The 21,262-nt window shown below is 46.8% G+C and overlaps 1 protein-coding gene across 2 annotated transcripts in view; it reads left to right on the forward strand.

Moving 5' to 3' along the window:
* The window catches only part of LOC124612474, a 775,045-nt gene that overhangs the window by 450,393 nt on the left and 303,390 nt on the right, over window positions 1–21,262 (forward strand). For both annotated transcript variants that reach the window (XM_047140706.1, XM_047140707.1), the window contains exon 4: window positions 1,881–1,910. In XM_047140706.1, coding sequence (XP_046996662.1) covers window positions 1,881–1,910 — 30 coding nt within the window. The remainder of the gene's footprint in view (window positions 1–1,880; window positions 1,911–21,262) is intronic.

The raw sequence follows: 21,262 nt of genomic DNA on the forward strand, positions 1-21,262 counted from the left end.
CAGGCCACAAAGTCTCAACCATGTATTAATTAGTTACCAATTGTAAAATGGCATTTACAGAAGTACGAGAATTGTATCTTAGTGTCTGCCGTCTTCTGCTTGATCTAGCGCAGTATTTCCCAATCCTTCTGAGACCATTACCCCCTTAGTACGATCAGATGTTAGCTACCCCCCTTTCACCCCTCTGCCTACATCCGTCAGCAGTAGCGCCTAACTAAATTTTAGAGTGAAAATGAATTTCCTTCGAAATACTTTATTTTTAATATGATGAAAGATATATGATATTTAGTTTTTGTAGGTGTTTTATTAAACCACGAACTAATGAGCGAGCGGGGCAGTGTTATTTCTAATAGCTTATTTTTTTTCATAGGAAGGTGATACAATTTTCAGTTCATCGAAGGTACTACCCACAACTCCTCCTGAGAAAAGAAAGCGAACTATTCATAATGAGGGTAGACACACGTTACAAAACATACTTGCACTGCACCTACTCTCCCTAGAGACACTTGCTTGACCTACGCCCTTCATCCACTTTTAAAATCAACCCAAGTTGTTAACAATACCCGTCTCAGTGGCCGGGGTCGCTAACGCACGTTTGTGCGGTGGCGCTCGACCCGGGGGTAAGCTGGTTCGAATCCTGGTAGTGGAAAGAATTTTCGCTGCTAGTATTTGGTCGGCAAGGGCAAGGGAAGTGTGAAGTTCCTGATCACCAGACCTTTTCACTAGATTTTTTCACCGATGTACTGGCTCAAATACCAAACCTCTTCGCTGTATCTCATGAAATGAGATCATGTGACACTGTGATGGTGGTGATCCGTCCGTCAAATGGGGACGTTAAGCTTGAGGGCTGCGCTATTCGAGTAGGCTATGTATCGTCACAAGGTTTCACCCTCTCGCTTCTCTCACCACCACCACCATCCAACACGAACATGACATTCCACACACACACACACACACACACACACACACACATACACACACGCGCGCGCGCGCGCGCGCGCGCTGTATTGCAAACATTGTAATGGAGCATGCTGTAAATAAATAGTAATGATAATAACAGTCATAATAATGATAGTAATGATGATGATTGTAATATAATATTGGGTGAGTCTTATAGCAATGTAGGGCATTGTTACTGTTGTGTTGTGCTGCTAATTAGTTCGTTTATTTGTTCCGAATCAGGAAGCAATTTCAGGTCAGTTACGAGAGTTAGGTATACAACTCGGAGAAAGCATATTCACGAGATATTTACACTTACGTGATTTTATGTCTCAATTTTACTGTCATAGAAGAATGGTCCAAAGCATGTGTGTAGTGGTTGGGCTACGTGACGATAATGATTTTCATACAAATGTTTCACAAACCGTTACCTCCACCATATTGTGTGACATTATTAGTAATTCAAGTAATCAGTATTACAGTCTTTCGAAACAGTGATAATATTACTGATCTTTTAAAAACAGTTTAGTTTCGTGACCAAAACACAATCGTACCCTTTTGTTTTTACCCCTCGCAAAATTTAATATTACCCTACAGGGGGTAATTAACATCAGATTGGGAACCACTTGATGTAGTGGCACAGACACACGCCTTCCATTGCACTGCGCACGTTTTTTTTTTGGCGGTGAAGTTTAATAGTACTCCAGCAAGCTTCTTTACCCAATGTGAATCCTTAGTGTGTGTGTGTGTGTGTGTGTGTGAGAGAGAGAGAGAGAGAGAGAGAGAGAGAGAGAGAGAGAGAGAGGGGGGGGAGGTAGAAGGTACTGGTGATAGGTAGCACAAGGGAATAGTGATGGTGAACTCAATTCAAAGTTTTCGGTTATTTGAATTGTTTCTTCGGTTAAGATAAATATTAAATTTATAATTCTTCTTCATTTCAGAACTCTTCGCCGTATGGAGATACACTAAAGGTAAAATTCGTAAACTCACATAACGGCCGAAACTAACGCAGTCGCATTACTAACACGATTCGCAGTCTCAAGGGTACGCTTTACTTGGGTCCTGAGTTTAAACGCACTAATTTCTAAAAGCATATTCCTAACTTCTCCTGGTTCCATGCTTACAGCTTTCTGGTTGTCTGATACCCTCTAAACTCCAAATAAATTCGAACTGTGTTCGTGGAGACACCGCTGACTTATTTCGCTTCCAGAATGTAACTGTATTTTGTACGTTTATCTGTCCTCGATGTGTTTCAGTTGCAGAAGGATCCCGAATGCGGATGTTGAATTATTTCGCTCTCTCAGCATGTACGTAAAAGGCAAAGGTAGGTTATGACATGTGTGGAATTTACCCGAGTTCGCGCGCGAGTGCACGCACACACACACACACACACACACACACACACACCATTAAAAATTCAATATTTCTTGATGAGTCAGGATGTGTCCTATCATCCTATTCGTTCTTTTAGTTTAGTTTCACCATAATACGCATTCCTCCCACAATTCAAAACAGTACCTCCTTTTTTTCATCCAATGTACCAGTCTAACTTTCAGCATTCTTCATTAGCAGCATATTTGAAAGCTATCCTCTTCTTGTCTGTACTGATTAGCGTTTAGGTTTCACTTCCATATAGCGCATACAGGTCGGCTGTGGTATACGTCGTATTTACTGTCACGTAATGTGATATTCAACATTAGTGTATTTTTATTTTCCGTAGAAGCTTTTTCTTTCTATTGTGAGTCGACATTTTATATTTCTTTACTTCCGCCATTTTCAGTTATTGTGCCATCCAGGTAGCAAAACCCGTGTACTGCAGTGTCTCAGTTTGTAATTTAATTCACCCAGCGTTACATGACTTATTTCCATTCCAAACGATGGGAATTGTTTTGCTTGTACTGATACTCATCCTACAACGCCTTTTCAAGATGACATCGGCAAACCTCAAAGCTTTATTTCTTCTCCTCTGCCTTCAAGTTCATTTTCAAAATATTTTCTTTAGTTTCTTTTACTGGTTGCCCTGCATACATCAGATAGACTACAACCTTGCCTCATCCCCTTATCAGCTTTCCTCAATTCGTTTTTGCTTTTTGTGTTTTATCCTTGATAACTTCAGTATTCCATAGAGTATATTCTAGGTCCATCGCCAAATTCGCCGATAATTAATCAACCGTGTAGAAGCAAAAGCTTTCTCCTGCGGTCAGTTTCCTGGTCTGCGAGAATGCCTGCATCTTCCTCGACGGGACGCACTGTAACAGAATACGAACAGTTAGCAAACGCGGTTCCAAAGCAATCGGCGGCTGATACAGCCCTTCTTGATTGCAAAAAAGTTAATCCACATGACCGGTTTGGTTCCTGTAGAACCATCTTCAGATCTGCAATTTCGGTTACAGGAGTAACCCGTCCACACACAGCAACCTTCATATGTTGCGTCATATGTAACCGAAATTGCAGATCTGAAGATGGTTCTAGAGGAACCGAAACTGGTCATGTGAATAAACATTTTTGGAATCAAGACGGATTATAAGTGGCATTGTTTATTGTTATCTCGTGGACCGCAAAAGACATTTCAAATGTGTGGTGCAGTAGTTTCCTCAACAGTGCACTTTTGAGTCGAAACCATCTCATACTTTACCTTTATCCTGTCGCACAGAGTATGGCAGAGCGGTACATCATCTTTCTGTGTAAGTTCTACATCTGCATCTAGATGGATGGTCAACAAATCACACTTCAGTGCCTGGCAGAAGGTTCATCGGACCACCTTCATAATAATTCTCTATTTTTCCACTCTCGAACAGCGCGCGGAAAAAACAACACGTATGTGTTTCTGTGCGAGCTCTGATTTATTTTATTATGATGATAGTTTCTCCGTATGTAGGTCAGCGTCAAGAAAATATTTTCGCATTCGGAGGAGGAAGTTTGTGATTGAAATTTTGTGTGAAGATCCCGCCGCAACCTGAAAAGCTTTTGTTCTAATGATGTCCATCCCAAATCTTGTATCCTGTCCGTGACACTCTCTCCACTGTTTCTCGATAATACAAAACGTGCTTCTCTTCCTTAAACTTTCTCGATGTACTCCGTTAATCCTAGTTTCTAGAGTCCATCCACTAATCTGTGTCAAGGATAGGAATGACATCTCCAGCAATTGCGGGGGAAATCCGATTCTTCTGCTAGCAGCTTTTTAGTGGTGGATACACGATTTTCTTTTTTCTCCATTCCTATCACTTTCTCTTTATGTTACTTACTTTTATTAATTTTTTTAGCTTCTACATTCTGATGATATATATTTCAAGGCGATCTGCTCGTGATGACATTTAGATTGATATTACATGATGAAAAAAACAGAGATGATATCGTGAATACTTTTCCTTCCAGTATATATCTCTCTCTCTCTCTCTCCCCCCCCCCCCCCCCCCCCCCACACACACACACTGTTTGGCTCCCGAGCTAGCTAATCACGGTAATGTGTCTGAATTTCCAGCTTCCAGTGTCAGCTGTTTTGAGTTTCGCAAATTCGTAAAAAAGTTTCCTAATTTCTATTGCATCGTTTTTAGGTTAGCCGTTTCTGTGTGCCGTACGATTAGATGTCATTTTAATCATCTGTGTGGTAAAAATCAGCATCGGTGTAGTGTTTGCACTATGGCATATGTATCATCTACGTGACACTGTTACCAAGAATGTTTTGTCCGAACACACTCATTTCCACGATCTCGTTCTGAACTCACTCTTAGCTGCCATCACTGCTTCAGTGATTCTGCGGCTATGACGATGTGGAGAAAACACATTAATTTTGAGGTCTCTTACAGACAATTGACATACGTGTTGAAATGACCGAACCAAAATAATAAAATCAATGTAAAACATCTTCTACGCGAAGCGCGCTACAGAAAGATGTTGAATAAAATTCCCCGTAGGAAGAGGGGGGGGGGGAGGGGGAGATACATATGGAGAAGACGAGACGGAAGGAAACGTCACGGGTTGAGAAGGCATGGGGTTCGTTTTAATGATTATAAACTCGATTCAGATTTACAGGTAACTTGGCAGTTCGAGAGTTCATTTGTCAGTATGACGTTGCCCATTGTTTGGTCAGCAGGTGCTGGCTTATCTAGAACGATGTTGTTGCGAGTTCAGCAGCGACTGGCCGCTATAGCGGAGAAAGGACAGTCGTACTGGGCGTCGTTAACACACCGTTCTGGCACTGTGGCACTGTCCACGCACGGAGTGAGCCTTGCGGGTAGCTGCGGGGACAGCACGGCGCTGCAGGCTGGCCTGGAGCCGTAATGGCTGGCTGGGGCCTCCCTGGCGGAGGATTTCCTCCGCAATTACACGCCGCCGTGTCCGCTGGCTGTTGTCTCGGGGGAGGCAGAGAAAACACTGGAGCTGCGCAGCGCCTGCTGATTGCAATTCAAGTGCCACAGGACGCGGAACTCCTGTAAACCCGACGGATTTTAACTGGCGGGAAGTGAAACCCCTGATCTACTCGGAAGGGGGGGGGGGGGGGGGGGGCACTGCGAAACCACAGAGACAGAAATGTACTGACGAAGAATACATGGTCACATAGCGTAACTCGCAGCTTGCAAGACTGGGAGGGGAGCCCGACCCTGAACGACTTCGCCCGGAGGATTAACGACCGTGGGCTGGTGCACCGGGCAGCTTCAGTGTGCTTTTCAGACGGTTTCTCACGCTCGTTTAGGGAAGTGCTGGACTGGCCCCCAGTCTCCGCCTTAGAAAATTCGATGCACGAACAACTGAAATACGATCATACACAGAACAAAGCGGCGCACGAAGGGTATCGGCCCTCTTAACGAAGGGACCGTACAAACATTCCCTCACCGATTCGATTCATGTTGACAGGATGTGTAGGCCGGCGGGGTCAGGGATTTTCTCTGCCTCGTGATGACTGGGTGTTGTGTGCTGTCCTTAGGTTAGTTAGGTTTAAGTAGTTCTAAGTTCTAGGGGACTGATGACCATAGATGTTAAGTCCCATAGTGCTCAGAGCCATTTTTTTGAGGATGTGTAGGGCACAACTAGGACTTCAACACATTTGAACAGGAAGACGCAACACTCAACAGGTACTGGATCGTGTTGAAATATGAAGTCGCCATACCCGAGTTGCCCATAACCAGCGGGAAGGAAGAAGGTGCTTAAAACATTAATGTAGGCCTGTGGTGTGATAGTGCCACACAAAACAACAAGGGGTGCAAGCCTCATCCATGAAAAGCACGACCACACCATAACACCACCGTCTCCGAATTTTACTGCTGGCACTACACACGCTGGCAGATGACGTTAGCCGGGCATTCGCCATACCCACACCCTGCCATCGCATCGCCACATTGTGTACCGTGATTTGTCACTCCACACAACGTTTTTACACTGTTCAGTCCCCCAATGTTTACAGTCCTTACACCAAGCGAGACGTCGTTTGGCATTTACCGGCGAGATGCGGCTTATGAGCAGCCGCTCGACCATGAAATCCAAGTTTTCTCACTTCCCGCCTAACTGCCGTAGTACTTGCAGTGGATCCTGATGCAGATTGGAATTCCTGGGTGATGGTCTGGCTAGATGTCTGCCTATTACACATTACGACCCTCTTCAACTGCAAGCGGTCTCTGTCAGTCAACAGACGAGGTCGGCCTGTACGCTTTTGTGCTGTACGTGTTCCTTCACGTTTCCACTTCACTATTTCATCGGAAAAAGTGGATCTAGGGATGTTTAGGAGTGTGGAAATCTCGCGTACAGACGTATGACACAAGTGTCACCCAATCACCTGACCACGTTCGAAGTCCGTGAGATCCGCGTAGCGCCCCATTCTGCTCTCTCACGATGTCTAATGACCACTGAGGTCGCTGATATGGAGTACCTGGCAACAGGTGGCAGCACAATGCACCTAACATGAAAAACTTATGTTTTAGGGATGTCCGGATACTTTTGATCACATAGTGTATATCTTCTTGTACATTGAGAGTGTGCTATGTCCAGTGTAGTTTCAGTCATTAAAATACCGCAGGGGCTATGCAACCGACAAATTAGTGGACTAGGTGTAATTGCACCCCACAGCGTCTGATGTCCTGATATCTGTTCGCACTCAAATCAATCGTTAAGGGGACGAGGAATGTAAATTTTTGTGACAATCTTTGGCTCCAGAAGATTGTCAAATGTGGCAGGCATCGAGGAAGGAACTTTGGTGGACAATGGTTGTATGGCTACCTTGTTGAAATATTTATGGGGGGGGGGGGGGGGAGGGTTATGGTTGCCATGGTGAAAGCAAGCTTCACATAAGGATTTGTATTAAATTAATATAGACTTTTATGATCAGCTCTATGTGAATGATGATTTACATGATCATATGCTTGGCACTATGGGAATGATCACTTAACTTACACAAACAAAATGTGAACAGTTCTATGCTGCGGTATCGCGCCGTAGTCAACACGTTAGGTGTGACAAGAAGGTTTACTGTCGGAGGTCTCTGTCAGTCAAGAGACGAGGTCGGCCTGTACGCTTTTGAGCTATACGTGTCGCTTCACGTTTCCACTTGACTATCACATCGGAAACAGTGGATCTAGGGATGTTTAGGAGTGTGGAAATCTCGCGTACAGACGTATGACACATGTGACACCCAATCACCTGACCACGTTCGAAGTCCGTGAGTTCCGTGGAGTGCCCCATTCTGCTCTTTCACGATGTCTAATGACCACTGAGGTCGCTGATATGGAGTACCTGGGAGTAAGTGGCAGTGCAATGCACCTAATGTGATAAAGGTATGTTTTTGGGGGCGTCCGGATACTTTTGATCACATAGTGTACATTATATGGTTTCGGCTCAGGACGTCACCTCTATGGCACGTAAAGTCTGCCTGGTGTTACATCTTAAAGAGAAATAGCTTTTTTGTCTCATAACTGATGGTAAAAATAACTTTAATTTTGTTGTGTCGTAGGTGATGTTGTGTAATATAAATTTAAGTTCTAGGAAGATGTACATATTGACGGGCGGTTTCCTATGCGACTCCTCGAATGTACTCGATTGATGCGCACTAAACCTTTTCCGTTACTAGTCTGCTGCGTCTGTACAACAAACGTACTTCCTTCGGTTTTATACCAACCTAATCTGACATGTGCACTTAAATGGCTGGCTCTGGGCACTATGGGACTTAACTTCTGAGGTCATCAGTCCCCTAGAACGTAGAACTAATTAAACCTAACTAACCTAAGGACATACACACATCCATGCCCGAGGCAGGATTCGAACCTGCGACCGTAGCGGTCGCGCGGCTCCAGACTGTAACGCCCAGAACCGCTCGGCCACTCCGGCCGGCTGTAAGTTGGTTGGTGCTACATAAGAATGCTGAAGATCAGATGGGTAGATCATATGACAAATGGGAGGTACTGAATAGAATTGAGAAGAAAAGAAACTTTACTAAAAGAAGAGATCAGTTGATGGGAGACATTCTGAGACATCAAAGGATCACCAACTTAGTATTTGAGGAAATTGTGTGGGAGAAGGGCAGGGGGTAAAAGTCGTAGATGGAAGACCAAAGGATGAACACAGAAGTACTTTGGGAAGGGTACAGGTTGCAGTAGTTATTCGGAGATGAAGAGGATTGCACAGGACAGAGTAACATGGAGAGCTGCGTCAAACCGGACTTTGTAGTGAATAGCCGGCCGGAGTGGCCGTGCGGTTCTAGGCGCTGCAGTCTGGAGCCGAGCGACCGCTACGGTCGCAGTAGGTTCGAATGCTGCCTCGGGCATGGATGTGTGTGATGTCGTTAGGTTAGTTAGGTTTAAGTAGTTCTAAGTTCTAGGTGACTGATGACCTCAGATGTTAAGTCCCATAATGCTCAGAGCCATTTTTTTGTAGTGAATACGACAATTACAATAACAACTAGAAACTTCTGCAGACATTGCACAAAAGACGATAACTCCAACTTATCGAGGAATGCGTTCTACAATATCATGTGAGTGTTCTGTGCCCCAGAAACGAACATTATAACAGTTCATCTTTACAGGCACCTGAGACGTGACTTCGTCACTGAAAACCAACTTTTGTGTAAACTACTCTTCCTCCAGTAGCCGTTCAAGTGATAGCAAAATCAGAACGAGGCTTATTGTCCCGGGCAGTCGGCGCATGTATGAAGTACAGCAGATATGGTCTTAATCGGAGACGTTTGCATAGAATGCGCCAGATAATAGACTGTAGTTTGCCTATCTGCAGTTCTGTGCATAGTATTAACTTTTCTTGTCTGATATGATAGTTCGGTATGTCTGTGTTAAATTACTAACGGTGTCAGTTATGCATATTGACATTGTGCCACTAGTTGACCAATGATGATATGACTGTTATGTCGTAACTGTAATATGCGCCAGTTATTCTTTGGTATTTAGTGTTGTGACATATCCATGTATGAAATAGAACGGATAACTTGTGAAGAACGTTGTTGACGAGTGATAAAAGGTCTTTTTCCATTACATATTAATTGAATGCAAATGAACTTTCAGGAGGCAGGAGTCAAATAAAAGATCGCTGGTGAGACTCAGAATGTATTTGTTATTTTATTCAGTCATCGAGGTTTCAGTTAACGACTGTGAGGACATAACAAGAATGTTTGATGTTGTGGACAAGCGTGTTATATGGTCAACACTATTTGGCGCCGCCACTACCAGTACTTCCAGCTTCACTATCCGGGTACGTATTGCACACGGCAGAGCCCCTCCGATCGGCGACTAATTTTTGCTCACAGAAGCTTTTACCTCACTTGGACCTTCTGTATAGACTTGTGAATTAAACCATAGACTAATTCTGAAAATTTAACACAAAACTCATTAATAATCGTAAGAAATAATTCGTCTGCCTGTACGTAACGTCCATTTTTCGGACACGTGACGAACGATTCTCGCACAGGTTTCACCTTCTCTACTGACGCCCCCGGACGTCCTGATTCGTTCCCACCACATAAACAGCCACTCTCACGGAGTGTGTTGTGCCGCCCATACATTGCCTGGAGCTTTTACCTGATATTTGGTACGAAATCGTCGCTGAACCGTCACAGTAAGGGCACATTTAGCGAATTTAAGAACACAAAACCCCAAGAATCGTACTATTATGCGCCATGTCCTGACCTGTCTGCCCCTTAGTGCTGCGTCCAGCAACGAAGCCACGGCGCGAAACTTGAAAAAATGCTCTATCCAACGATACGTGTCATTTTTCTGTATGTTTTGTAGTTTATTTACACCAGAGGTACGTGTGAGTAATCCTGTATTACTTACCACTAGTTTATATTGCATGTGACATACTGTGTGAAGTGATACACACATTTCGACCGTCTGGGAAACAGCCATTCGTCGTCCCCGTGACGGTCTGCTGTTCCAGGTCGTCAGCTAGAGGTGACACGTGTCTCCGGCCGGGGCGTTACAGCGTTTACGGTGCCGGCCGCGACAGGTCGGTGTCGTTTTAATACACCCTCACCCCCCCCCCCCCTGCCACCTTTCCCGTTTCCCGCCCCCTCCTATAAAGGCGGGTCTGGGCCGCGTTTGACGACCGCCGACCTCGCTGCGTTGCGTTACGTGCGCCGCTGCCTCTCCAGATGTTAATCTTTACGCAGCCTCCGTCTGCGGGCCGCCGTTATTGCCGTGTGAAATATTAATTCGAGAACGTGGCGGCGCGCGGCGTCGTTTACATTTAGAGGGACCGCAAATTCGTAGCGGGCCCAATCTGTCCCTGCCGCCTGCGTGGAGAGTAGCACTCTGTAGGCATCTAGATAAGTCGTGATGGTCGGTAACGTGTTCATCGTCGCAACGTGCTAATGTAATTGCCGAAGAAACTGTTCGCTCGGTGATCTTCTGTCTGTTAGACTTTTATTTCGCTGTGTGGTGTTAGGTGAGAAATGGCAACGTAAAGTACAGTGGCGGTTTTGCGTCGTCTTACTCTCCAGAGTAGGACAGAGATTTCTCTCTTTCTTGTCTACACACAATACCCAGATGGAAAGGTCAGTGTGCAGGGATGTGACAGGAACGATTATTTGAAGCAAAAAAAAAAAAAAAAAAAAAAAAAAAAACTAGTGAAGATTTTAGAATGCATGTCTTAAGAACCATGACCGCTTGTTCATCTTCGCTACTGTGAAACATCTATTCTACGCAACCAGAGCTCACAGTTCTTAAGGTATGCATTTTAGAGTCCATGTTTACTAGACTTTTTTCATCGAAAAATCCTTCCCATTATATCCCTGAATATTAATCATTCCTGCAGGGACACCCTGTATTCATACAAAACGCACGTGTAACAATGTGTATAAACAATCTGTCGTCATTTATATTGGGAGGAAAGAAGGTATTAAACATTGTATGCAACAGCAAGATAGTACACCAACTACATAACACCATTAAAATTGAGATACAAACGATGATGATGATGATGATGATGATGATGACACTATGACAGTCATCTCGAGGCAGGAAAAATCCCTGACCCCGCCGGTAATCGAAGCCGGGACCTCGTGCGCGGGACGCGAGAACGCTACCGCAAGACCACGAGCTGCGGACGATACAAACGAAAGACAGCAAAAATAAATTTAATCCAGATATAGCAACACTTACCAACAACACACAGTGCACACTGAAACCGGAAAGAAACTCGTAATGTCACACCATAGCATACTACAAACAATTCATACACAGAATTAGTAACATCAAAAAACATATAATTAGTATCTCCTTCAAGACAAGCAGCATACAAAAGATAAAAGCTGTGACTGGAGGCAACGGAATCTACAGTAGTTGAGGAATGCATAAATTAAAATGTAATAGCTGCACATTTTTCAGAGTTGGGATGATCGCAAGAAAATTAGTAACAAGTGCAAAAAACGTAGCTTAAAATAGGCGAAACTTGTTTGGTCAAAAACAAAATAATCATTCATTTTCAAAAAACGGAATTTTTCTCATATACATGAAAAAATCAATGTATTTCAAATGTTCTAAGGCACTGTATTTATTTTCTTCAAAGCAATCGTAGCAAATGAAAACTTTCTGTACGATTCGTATTCTATATGAAAATTAGTGCTCCATATCCAGCTGCGTGATTCGAGACACGAGCTGGAAGGCGGCAAGAACATTTCCACTATGACAGTGCCATTGTAACGTTCAGAGCTCACTATGACTTAATCGTTGCTTTACTATATGGAATTTGGTGCGTGTAACCGCGGAAATGCTCTCCTTCGGAATTAATTTCAGCCAGAGCTATCTTTTATTTTACTTTCGTCTAAGAGGCATTTCCGATACGATTTTTCACTGTTCACAGCACACTGGATAGGTAAAAATTCTTGTTGCTCGTGTTACTTCAGAGTTCGTGCTAAAATCACCTCCCGAACAAGTGCGCTCGGGTTGTGGGCCTGCAAGGAAGATTGCTGTTGGAAATTGCGGCTCGTGTGGGGAGTCGGGTGGAACTAAATTGCCCGGGAACTTTCGCGGACTAGTTTGGGTTTCATTTCGCGAAGTTCGGGTTGTAGAGTATGTGGACGGTATCCGGTAGGAACTTGTAGCCACACTGACGCCGTAATCGGCACGATGTCGCTCCCCAAGTTTGTGATGTGGCGTGGCTGTGCGGTTGGGCGTGCGTTGCATACGGCCCGGTGGCGCTGCAGTAGCGGCCTGCGCCGCGAACGCGCTCGTCGCGCTGCTATCTCTAGCCTCACACAAGAGGACGAGGCGACGGTTTCTCCATGTGGAGTGAAATACAGTCATTTATCGGCGTGGCCCTCTTACGTTCAGTGCGCTTTGTCCAACGGATTTACTGCGGTTCGAGTCTATCTCTGGAGTGCGATTGTAGAAACTCTGAAACGTACCGATCAACCGGTGTCGCAACTTTTTCTACCGATTAACTGGTGTCGCAACTTCTTTATTAGACTCCGAGTGAATTTCTGATACATGTCGTCTTTCGTCACTGCCCCTACGGCGCAACGGGTAGTCGCTTCATTGATTCAGTTTTCTTCATTTCCTCCATAGCTTGTTCATCCTCTATTATCTTCTCTCGCGCTCTTCTGAGATCTTTAGCATCCGCTTCTTTTGTCTTTTCCACCGGTTAGCTCTACCTTTTTTTCATTTATCATTCCCTGATTGTTTCTGGAGTATTTGTCAGTGTGTATTTGCTTCTCCAGTTTTGCCTCCCTTCCACCCTCACACCAATTCGTGGAATCCTCCCTGAGTTCAACAACCCACTTGGTTCCTGTCTCTCCTATCTTTTTCCCTTATCGGAAGCTCCCACGCGACCCGACATCAAGAATAGTAAGAAAAGCATCAGAATTTCTTAAGCGATCTTCAGTGGAAGACAGTGTGGTTAAGAATCTTCTCCCACAGGCGCCTAGACCACCTACTGCTTATGGTTTACCGAAGATACACAAGGACGGGACGCCATTTCGCCTTATTGTGTCCACAATAGGTTCTCCAACATACAAGCTGGCGAAGTACTTGGTCAAGCTCCTCGCTCCACATGTGGGACACTGCGAAGATCATATAAAAAACTCAGCAGAATTTATCAGCAGAATCAACCTCTACGCCTTAGTAAGGACGATATTATGGTCAGTTTTGATATAGTGGAGCTGTTTACGAATGTGCCTATCAAAGACGCTTTGGACCTATTTTCCCAGTACTTTGTAAGTGACGTGGTCGAGCTATTTAGGCACACTCTTACGTCCTCCTATTTCGTATACAACGGCCAGTATTACGATCAGATAGACGGTGTAACAATGGGTAGCCCGTTGCCTTCAGCTGTTGCAAACCTCTTCATGGAGAGTTTTGAGGATATTGCCATAGATACTGCGCCATTGAAGGCGAAGTGTTTCTTCCGATACGTTGACGACACGTTCGTCATTTGTCCACACGGACGCGAGAAACTAGTCGAGTTTTTGGAACACCTCAGTGGCATCAACAGTATGCCCAGTTCACCATGGAGATGGAAAAAGATAAGGCATTGCACTTCCTCGACGTCCTTGTCCACCGTAAACGAAATGGGTACCTTGGCTACAGCGTCTACAGAAAACCCAACCAACAAAGACCAGTACCTGCATGCCACCAGCCATCATCATCCAGCACAGAAACGCACAGTATTACAAACATTGGTGCATCGTGCAAGAGTAATATCAGACGACCATAACCTGCCCCATGAACCGAGCCACCTACGCAGGGTTTTCAGGAATAACGGCTACAGCGCCCATTAAGTGAAAGAAGTGATATCTGGGAAATATCAGAATAAGACCACCGACGAAGAGCAAGAAAAGAAACTTGCTTTGCTGCCATTCTGTGGCTCTGTGTCGGGCAAGATAAGCCGCCTGTTGAAAAGACACAAGATCAAATCAATCTTCAGGCCTCCAACGAAAATCCGTCAATTACTGAGACTAGTTAAAGACGCAGTAGGACTGGAGTCTACGAATTACCTTGTGAGTGTGGCCGTAAGTGCATCGGACAAACAGTGCGTACTGTGGAACAGCGCAGGAAAGAACATGAGAGGTATTATCACCTACGTGCGTTAGCTGAGCATGCGTTAGAAAACAGTCACCGCATAAAATTTGGCGATACCCCTGTCGTGGCTCGCACTAACGGCTTCTGGGACAGTTTAATAAATCAAGCTATTGAAATAAAAGTTACCGCAAACACCCTGAATAGAGACGGTGGCTTGCAGCTCAGCGCTGCGTGGGATCCAACGATCGCGCTGTTGAAAAGGGCACATCGAACGCCGACTCAAAACATGCCCATATATGGCAATGTCGCGGGCACCAGTGACGTAACAGCCGGCAGCTAGCGTATGTAAGGGCGCACCAACAGCCCACTGGCAGTCACAACACTTGACAATGGCCAAGGAGTGCTTGGCCCAAATCTCGTGTAGTTTTAAGCAATTGACGCGGTTGGAAACGCCCCCAGGGGCTCAGCATTCATTTGCTGAGTACGGGCTTAGGCGACCCCGGGGTCCTGAGCTGGGGACTGGTCAGCGCCGCCAGTCTCCTGTCACCGTAACCCCAGGAAATGCTTCAGCGACCACCGTATGGCGCGGCGGTGGAATGTTGTGTGCTGCGGGGAATGGTAATCTTGGCTTGACCGCCTGGATTGCGAGGAAGGCCAACCTCTATTAAAAAAAACCAATCTTACGGTGTGCTCCGCGCCTATGAGATGCGTGGCTGTTGGGGTGGAACAGTCGCAAGCGGGCAACCTCTGGGGCACCAGCCGCACCCCAGTTGTATAAGGCTTACTCAGGCACGCGGGGCTCTGTCTGAGCGGACCATTAGTTCCCTAGCTGCTCGTGGGACCGCAATGGACCCTTCGACCTCTACATTTCCCCCTACCAGTGGATTGAGTGGGCCACTGGTAGGAAAACACACCCCATCGAAAAAGCGACTTCGTGCTGCGAGTCCTCCAGCGCCTGGTGTTGCTAGAGATTTATCAGACTGTCGTAACAGAGCACATGCTGATAATCAGAATGTGTTTTTGATTATTAAACGGAAGGAGGGTAGCTTTGAGAGGATTTCTCCCTTTTACACCCACAAGGGTCTTGAGGGAATTGCTGGAACACTGAAATCTGTGAAGCGACTGCGCAATGGGACTCTGTTAGTTGAGACTTCTAGTTCCCATCAAGTTGCTTCTCTTCGGAAGGCAACCTGTCTCGGAGAGTACGCTATCGAGACCGAGCTCCACTCCACTCTGAACCATAGTAAGGGTGTTGTAACATGTAGGGGCTTGGTGGATATCCCCACAGACGAGTTAAAATCTGGGTGGGCTGACGAAGGTATTGTTGACGTGCAGCATATTATGAAACGAGTCGATGGGGACCTAGTCAAATCCGACTCGTTTATTCTCACGTTCAGTTGCCCGAGACTCCCAGAGCATGTTAAAGCAAGGTTCTTACGTTTGCCAGTACGGCCATATTTCCCCAACCCAATGCGCTGTTTTAAATGTCTGCGCTTTGGGCATGCTACGTTGGGGTGCAATGCTATAGCCACTTGTGGTAAATGTGGTCAGCCTGCCCATGAAGGAGCCGATTGTTCATCGCCTGTGAAGTGCGTGAATTGCTCTGGGAGTCACCCTGTCTGGAGCCGGGTCTGCCCCATCTATCTCGAAAAACGGAGGATACAGGAGATTAAAACATCTAAGCGCATCCCATATGGTGAGGCCAAGAAGCTCTTTAAGGCCATGCAACCTCCTGTGTTTACAACATCTTTCGCTTCTGCTCTGAAAAAACCGGTACAAATGGCCACTGTTGCTACGCAAACGGAGGTTGATAGTGTTAGCACTAACACCTGCGTTTGCCAGTGCACTTGTGCTGCTGCGGTTGTTATGAAACCTGCGGCTCTCCCCGCAACGTCGCACAAGGCCGTGGTTGCTGACATTGGGGTACTTCCTGCCTCTCCCCATATGTCGCCTTCTGCCCAGGCGAGTAAAGCTCCAACTGTTGACAAGGCTCTGCATTCTAAGCCCCCCAAGACAAAGACGCCGAAGGTGAAGGTTTTGCCACCGGAGGAGACTAGTCAGGGTCGGTCCGATGACGAGGCCGTCGTACTGTCTGACATCTCCCGTGGGTCGTCATCGGAGCTGATGGACATTGATGTCGACCGGGGGAGATCTTCTCGCCCCAGGAATAAATCTCTGGCCAGTACGGGCTCTCCTCCAAAGCACAGAGGCAGGGTGAAAGTTCAGCCACCCTGATCACTGGCTCCCATATTACAGTGGAACCTGAATGGGTTCAGGACGCATGTGGCCGAATTACAACTCCTTGTACGAGAGTGCCCTTTGTGCTTATGTCTCCAAGAGACACATTTTCGGGCCACTGATGCTCCTTCTTTACGGGGCTATACCGTATATCGAAAAGATGATCTGACGGGGGAAAGGGAAAAGGGTGGTGTTGCGGTTTTTGTCGGTGACATGCACCACTCATCTGAGCTTCCTCTCGTTACAGACTTGCAAGCAGTTGCAATTGACCTTCTTGTGGGTCGGAGGCTCACAGTCTGTTCAGTTTATTTACCGCCTCAGGATGCATTAGACTCTGAGGCTCTCACAGACCTTATTAGCCAACTCCCCCGCCCATTTCTTCTTCTGGGAGACTTCAATGCTCATAATGTCTTATGGGGCTCTTCGACTACTTGCCCCAGGGGTCGCATTCTGGAAAGACTCATGATGTCTGAAGAACTGTGCATCCTCAACTCTGGTGCTCCCACTCATTTCTGTACTGCTTCCGGGTCGTCATCGGCTATTGACCTTTCCTTTTGCTCTCCAGCACTCGCGGATTCTGCTCTGTGGGAGGTTGCTGCTGACCTCCGTTCTAGTGACCACTTCCCCCTTTGGATTCGCCTCCTGGATGAGGCTGTGGCATTACCAGTGCCGCCCCAGTGGCACCTCTGCAGAGCTGACTGGACACTTTTCAGCCAACTGGCTGTTTTGGAACACCGTGCCAGCGTCCACGAATGGGTAGACCATGTTACAGCCGTGATCTCCCATGCTGCTGAATTGTCAATCCCACGGTCATCCGGTCATCCCAAGAGGCGTCCTGTCCCTTGGTGGACCACTGAGTGCCGCTCGGCTATCCGAGCCCGCCGTGCAGCTCTGCGCCGCTTCAAGTGCCGCCCCTCAGCTGACAATCTCGCGGCCTTTCGGGTGGCAAGGGCCAAAGCGAGGCGAGTGATTAAAGAGAGCAAACGACGGTCATGGCAATCGTTCTTGAACTCCATCTCCCGTTCCACTAGTTCTACGAAGTATGGGAAGCCATCAGGAGGATTTCCGGGAAACTTAGCCAACTACCTGTCACCGCATTGCTGCATCGGGGATGTCTCCTCAATGCGCCGAGAGACATTGCCCAGACACTGGCCATGCATTTTGCGGAATCTACCGCCACTATTAACTGTGATCCAGATTTCTGCCGCTACCGCACTGCCATCGAGAGGGGTCACTTGGACTTCCGGTCTCCAAATTCTGAACCGTACAACTGCCCCTTCACAATGTGGGAACTGGATTCGGCGTTGTCTGTGGCTCATGATACTGCGCCTGGTCATGATCAAATCCGGTACAGCATGCTGCAGCACTTGTTGCTGTCATCCAAGGAAGTTCTCCTGAATTGTTTTAATATGATATGGTTATCCGGCACGTACCATGACTCGTGGAGGGAGGCGATTTTGATTCCCCTCCTCAAACCGGGGAAGGACCGAACGCATCCCAGTAGTTATCGAAGTATTGCTTTGACGAGCTGTGTCGGGAAGACGTTGGAACGCATGGTCAACCGTCGCCTGGTTTGGCTGCTCGAGACCAGGCAGCTCCTTAGCCCCTCTCAGTGTGGCTTTCGGAGATGTCGTTCAACTACAGACAACTTGACCCTGCTTGAGGCGGCCATCCAGCAGGCCTTCCTACGTAACCAGCATTGTCTAGGTGTATTCTTTGATATTAATAAAGCGTATGACACTACTTGGCGCCGCCTTATCCTCAATCAACTCCATCAGTGGGGCTTTCGTGGCCATCTCCCCATCTTCATTCGGTCCTTTCTTTCCCACCGCCTCCTTCGATATGGGGTTGGTAATGTGCTATCTGATTTGTACATGCAGGAGAATGGTGTTCCTCAGGGAAGCGTTTTAAGTGTCACCCTCTTTGCCGTCGCCATTAACAGTATCACGTCCACTATCCGGAGTCCTGCCCAATGCTCCTTGTTTGTGGACGATTTTGCTGTTTTCTGTTCTTCCTTCAGTCTTGTCACTGCTAGTCGGCAGTTGCAGCTTACGATAAAGTGATTAGAGGCATGGACTGTGAAGACGGGTTTTACCTTTTCTGCAGACAAATGTGTGTGTGTTCATTTTAATCGTTCTCGACGTCTTTTTACCTCCCCTGAATTGCGTCTGAGGGACACCATTCTTCCTTTTAGAGACACTGTGAGGTTCCAAATTGTCGTGGTTGCCTCACCTTAAAGACCTCAAGGTGGGGGCCCTGAAGGCACTGAATATTTTGAAGTGTCTGAGCCATCTGTCCTGGGGAGCAGATCGGGCGCGTCTGCTGCAGTTTTATAGGGCTTTCGTCCGATCGCGTCTTGACTATGGTTGCACCGTGTATGGGTCAGTAAGGCCTTCGTATATGAAGATTCTTGACGCAGTACACCATGAGGGTATCAGGCTGGCCACTGGTGCCTTCCGTACCAGTCCCATCCCCAGCCTGTGTGCTGAGGCAGGGGAACCGCCGCTCGACCTCCGGCGGAAACTCCTCATGGTGCGACGGATGTGTCAATTCCTTGCCTGTCCTACCTCCCCTGCATACCCTACCGTTGCCCGACCGCCTATGGAACGTCTCTTTTTCCAGTCGTCCCAGGGCAACGTGACCATTTGGGATTCGTGCCAAGCATTTGCTTGAGTCCCTTGGTGTGGAGCATGTGGCCCCCCAACGACAAGGTTTTACTCGCCTGCCTCCCTGGTTGCTCCAGAGGCCCAGCGTCCTTTTAGACTTGTCGGAGTACCGGCGGAGCTGCACTCCTGCGTTTGTTTTTACCTCCTTATTTTCCGATATTTTACACCAGCATCCCGACCATGTACCAGTATTTACGGATGGCTCTAAACAGGGGGACTCTGTTGGTTGTGCTGTTGTTTTCCCCGATCGAGTCGTCAAGTTACGGCTTCCTGCGGCGTTTACCATCTTTGATGCCGAATTGTTTGCGATCTTGCGGGCATTGGAGCAGATGAGATTTGTTCCCAGTCTTAAGTTTCTCATCTGTTCTGACTCCCTGAGTGCCCTTCGGACCGTGCAACACTTGTACCCAACGGATACGGTCGTCCAGGACATCCATGATGCCCTACTTCACCTGCAACGGCAGGGGAAGGAGGTTTCCTTCTGCTGGGTGCCGGGGCACGTGGGTATTAGGGGAAATGAACTGGCGGATGTGGCTGCCAAAGATGCATGTTCCCTCCCTCACGTTGTTGAATGTGCCGTCCCCCTCCATGCTGTTACCTCCCTCCTGCGTTTTCGTGTTATGCGTCAGTGGGAAGAGGAGTGGCTGGCTGTCGGTGAAAATAAGCTGCGTCTGGTCAAGGCCACCACGCGGCCATGGCGTACGTCCTACCAATCATGCAGGCGGGATGAGGTTCTCCTCACTCACCTCCGCATCGGGCACAGTCCCCTAACGCACGGTTTTTTACTCCGGCGGGAGGACCCCCCAATCTGCAGTGCTTGTGGCGTCCAGATTACTGTCCGCCACATTTTACTTGACTGTCTTTTATTCTCTGACCAGAGGGCGGTGGTTTCTTTGACACCTGGTTTGCCCTCAATTTTGCAAGACGACGCAAGGACTGTGGTTAAGGTCTTACGGTTTTGTGTCCTGTCCAATTTGTTGCCTCGGATTTTAGGGAGAGGTTTTTAATGTGCCGCTGGGTGACTGGCTCACCCAGGTTTTAGGTAAGAGGTCCGCCAGTCACGATTACCTCCTTGTTTCCCTTCGGTTTCTGTTCTCTTTTCCTTGTGTTTCCTTTTTTAGTGCGTTTCTTCTCCTCTTGTTTTGCCTCTGTGTGTGAGGATTTGGACCTGCGTCAGGTCTGTGTCTTTTAGCCGTTCTCCTTGTTCGCTGTCCGTCTTAGTCCCTTCACTGCATCTGTTGCCGTTTGGGCGCTGATGACTACGCTGTTTAGCGCCCGTAAACTTCAAACACACACACACACACACACACACACACACACACACACGGTTGGAAACCCGAGAACATTTTATTCTTTCACCTATTCGCTATGCCATTTTCGACAGTGTGTCTATACTCATCCTGATCACATCTCCCGCAAATATTATCATTTTCAGTGCGATTTCTCCCGCTATTCTCATCATGCTCTTTCTTCCACAGGTCTTCACATCCACCTCTTTTACGTTCCAGTATTTTCTTGAGTATTTATTTTTCGCTTATTTTTCTAGGTGCTATGCATCATGTTATCCTAGTGTTATCGCCTCAGTAGCATATATACTACCGAATTCCCCACTGTTGCCTCGTAATGTTGTAACCTTTTGCATCTGTAGATACATTCTTTTTATTGTATACATCTCTAATCATACAAAAGCCTGACCTTACCGTCATCATCCTGTACATTATATCACACTCTTCCTTCTGACATGCTTTTGGCATCATCTACTTCATGCACCTGTATTCACCGATCGTCCAGTACCATATTGACCCGTTTCTCAATGTTTTCGCCTGTGTTTGCAGCTTTGAGACGTCTTTCGCATGGATCATTTTCAAGACTAGTTCGGCCACGTTTGGATTTAGTATAAATTTCTTTCCGGAATCTATATTTTACTTTCTATCACAGTGTGCGCTGTTTTTAATATTTCTTTCTTACCTC

Source organism: Schistocerca americana, chromosome 4 (genome assembly GCF_021461395.2).
Source record: "Schistocerca americana isolate TAMUIC-IGC-003095 chromosome 4, iqSchAmer2.1, whole genome shotgun sequence".
NCBI lineage: Eukaryota > Metazoa > Arthropoda > Insecta > Orthoptera > Acrididae > Schistocerca > Schistocerca americana.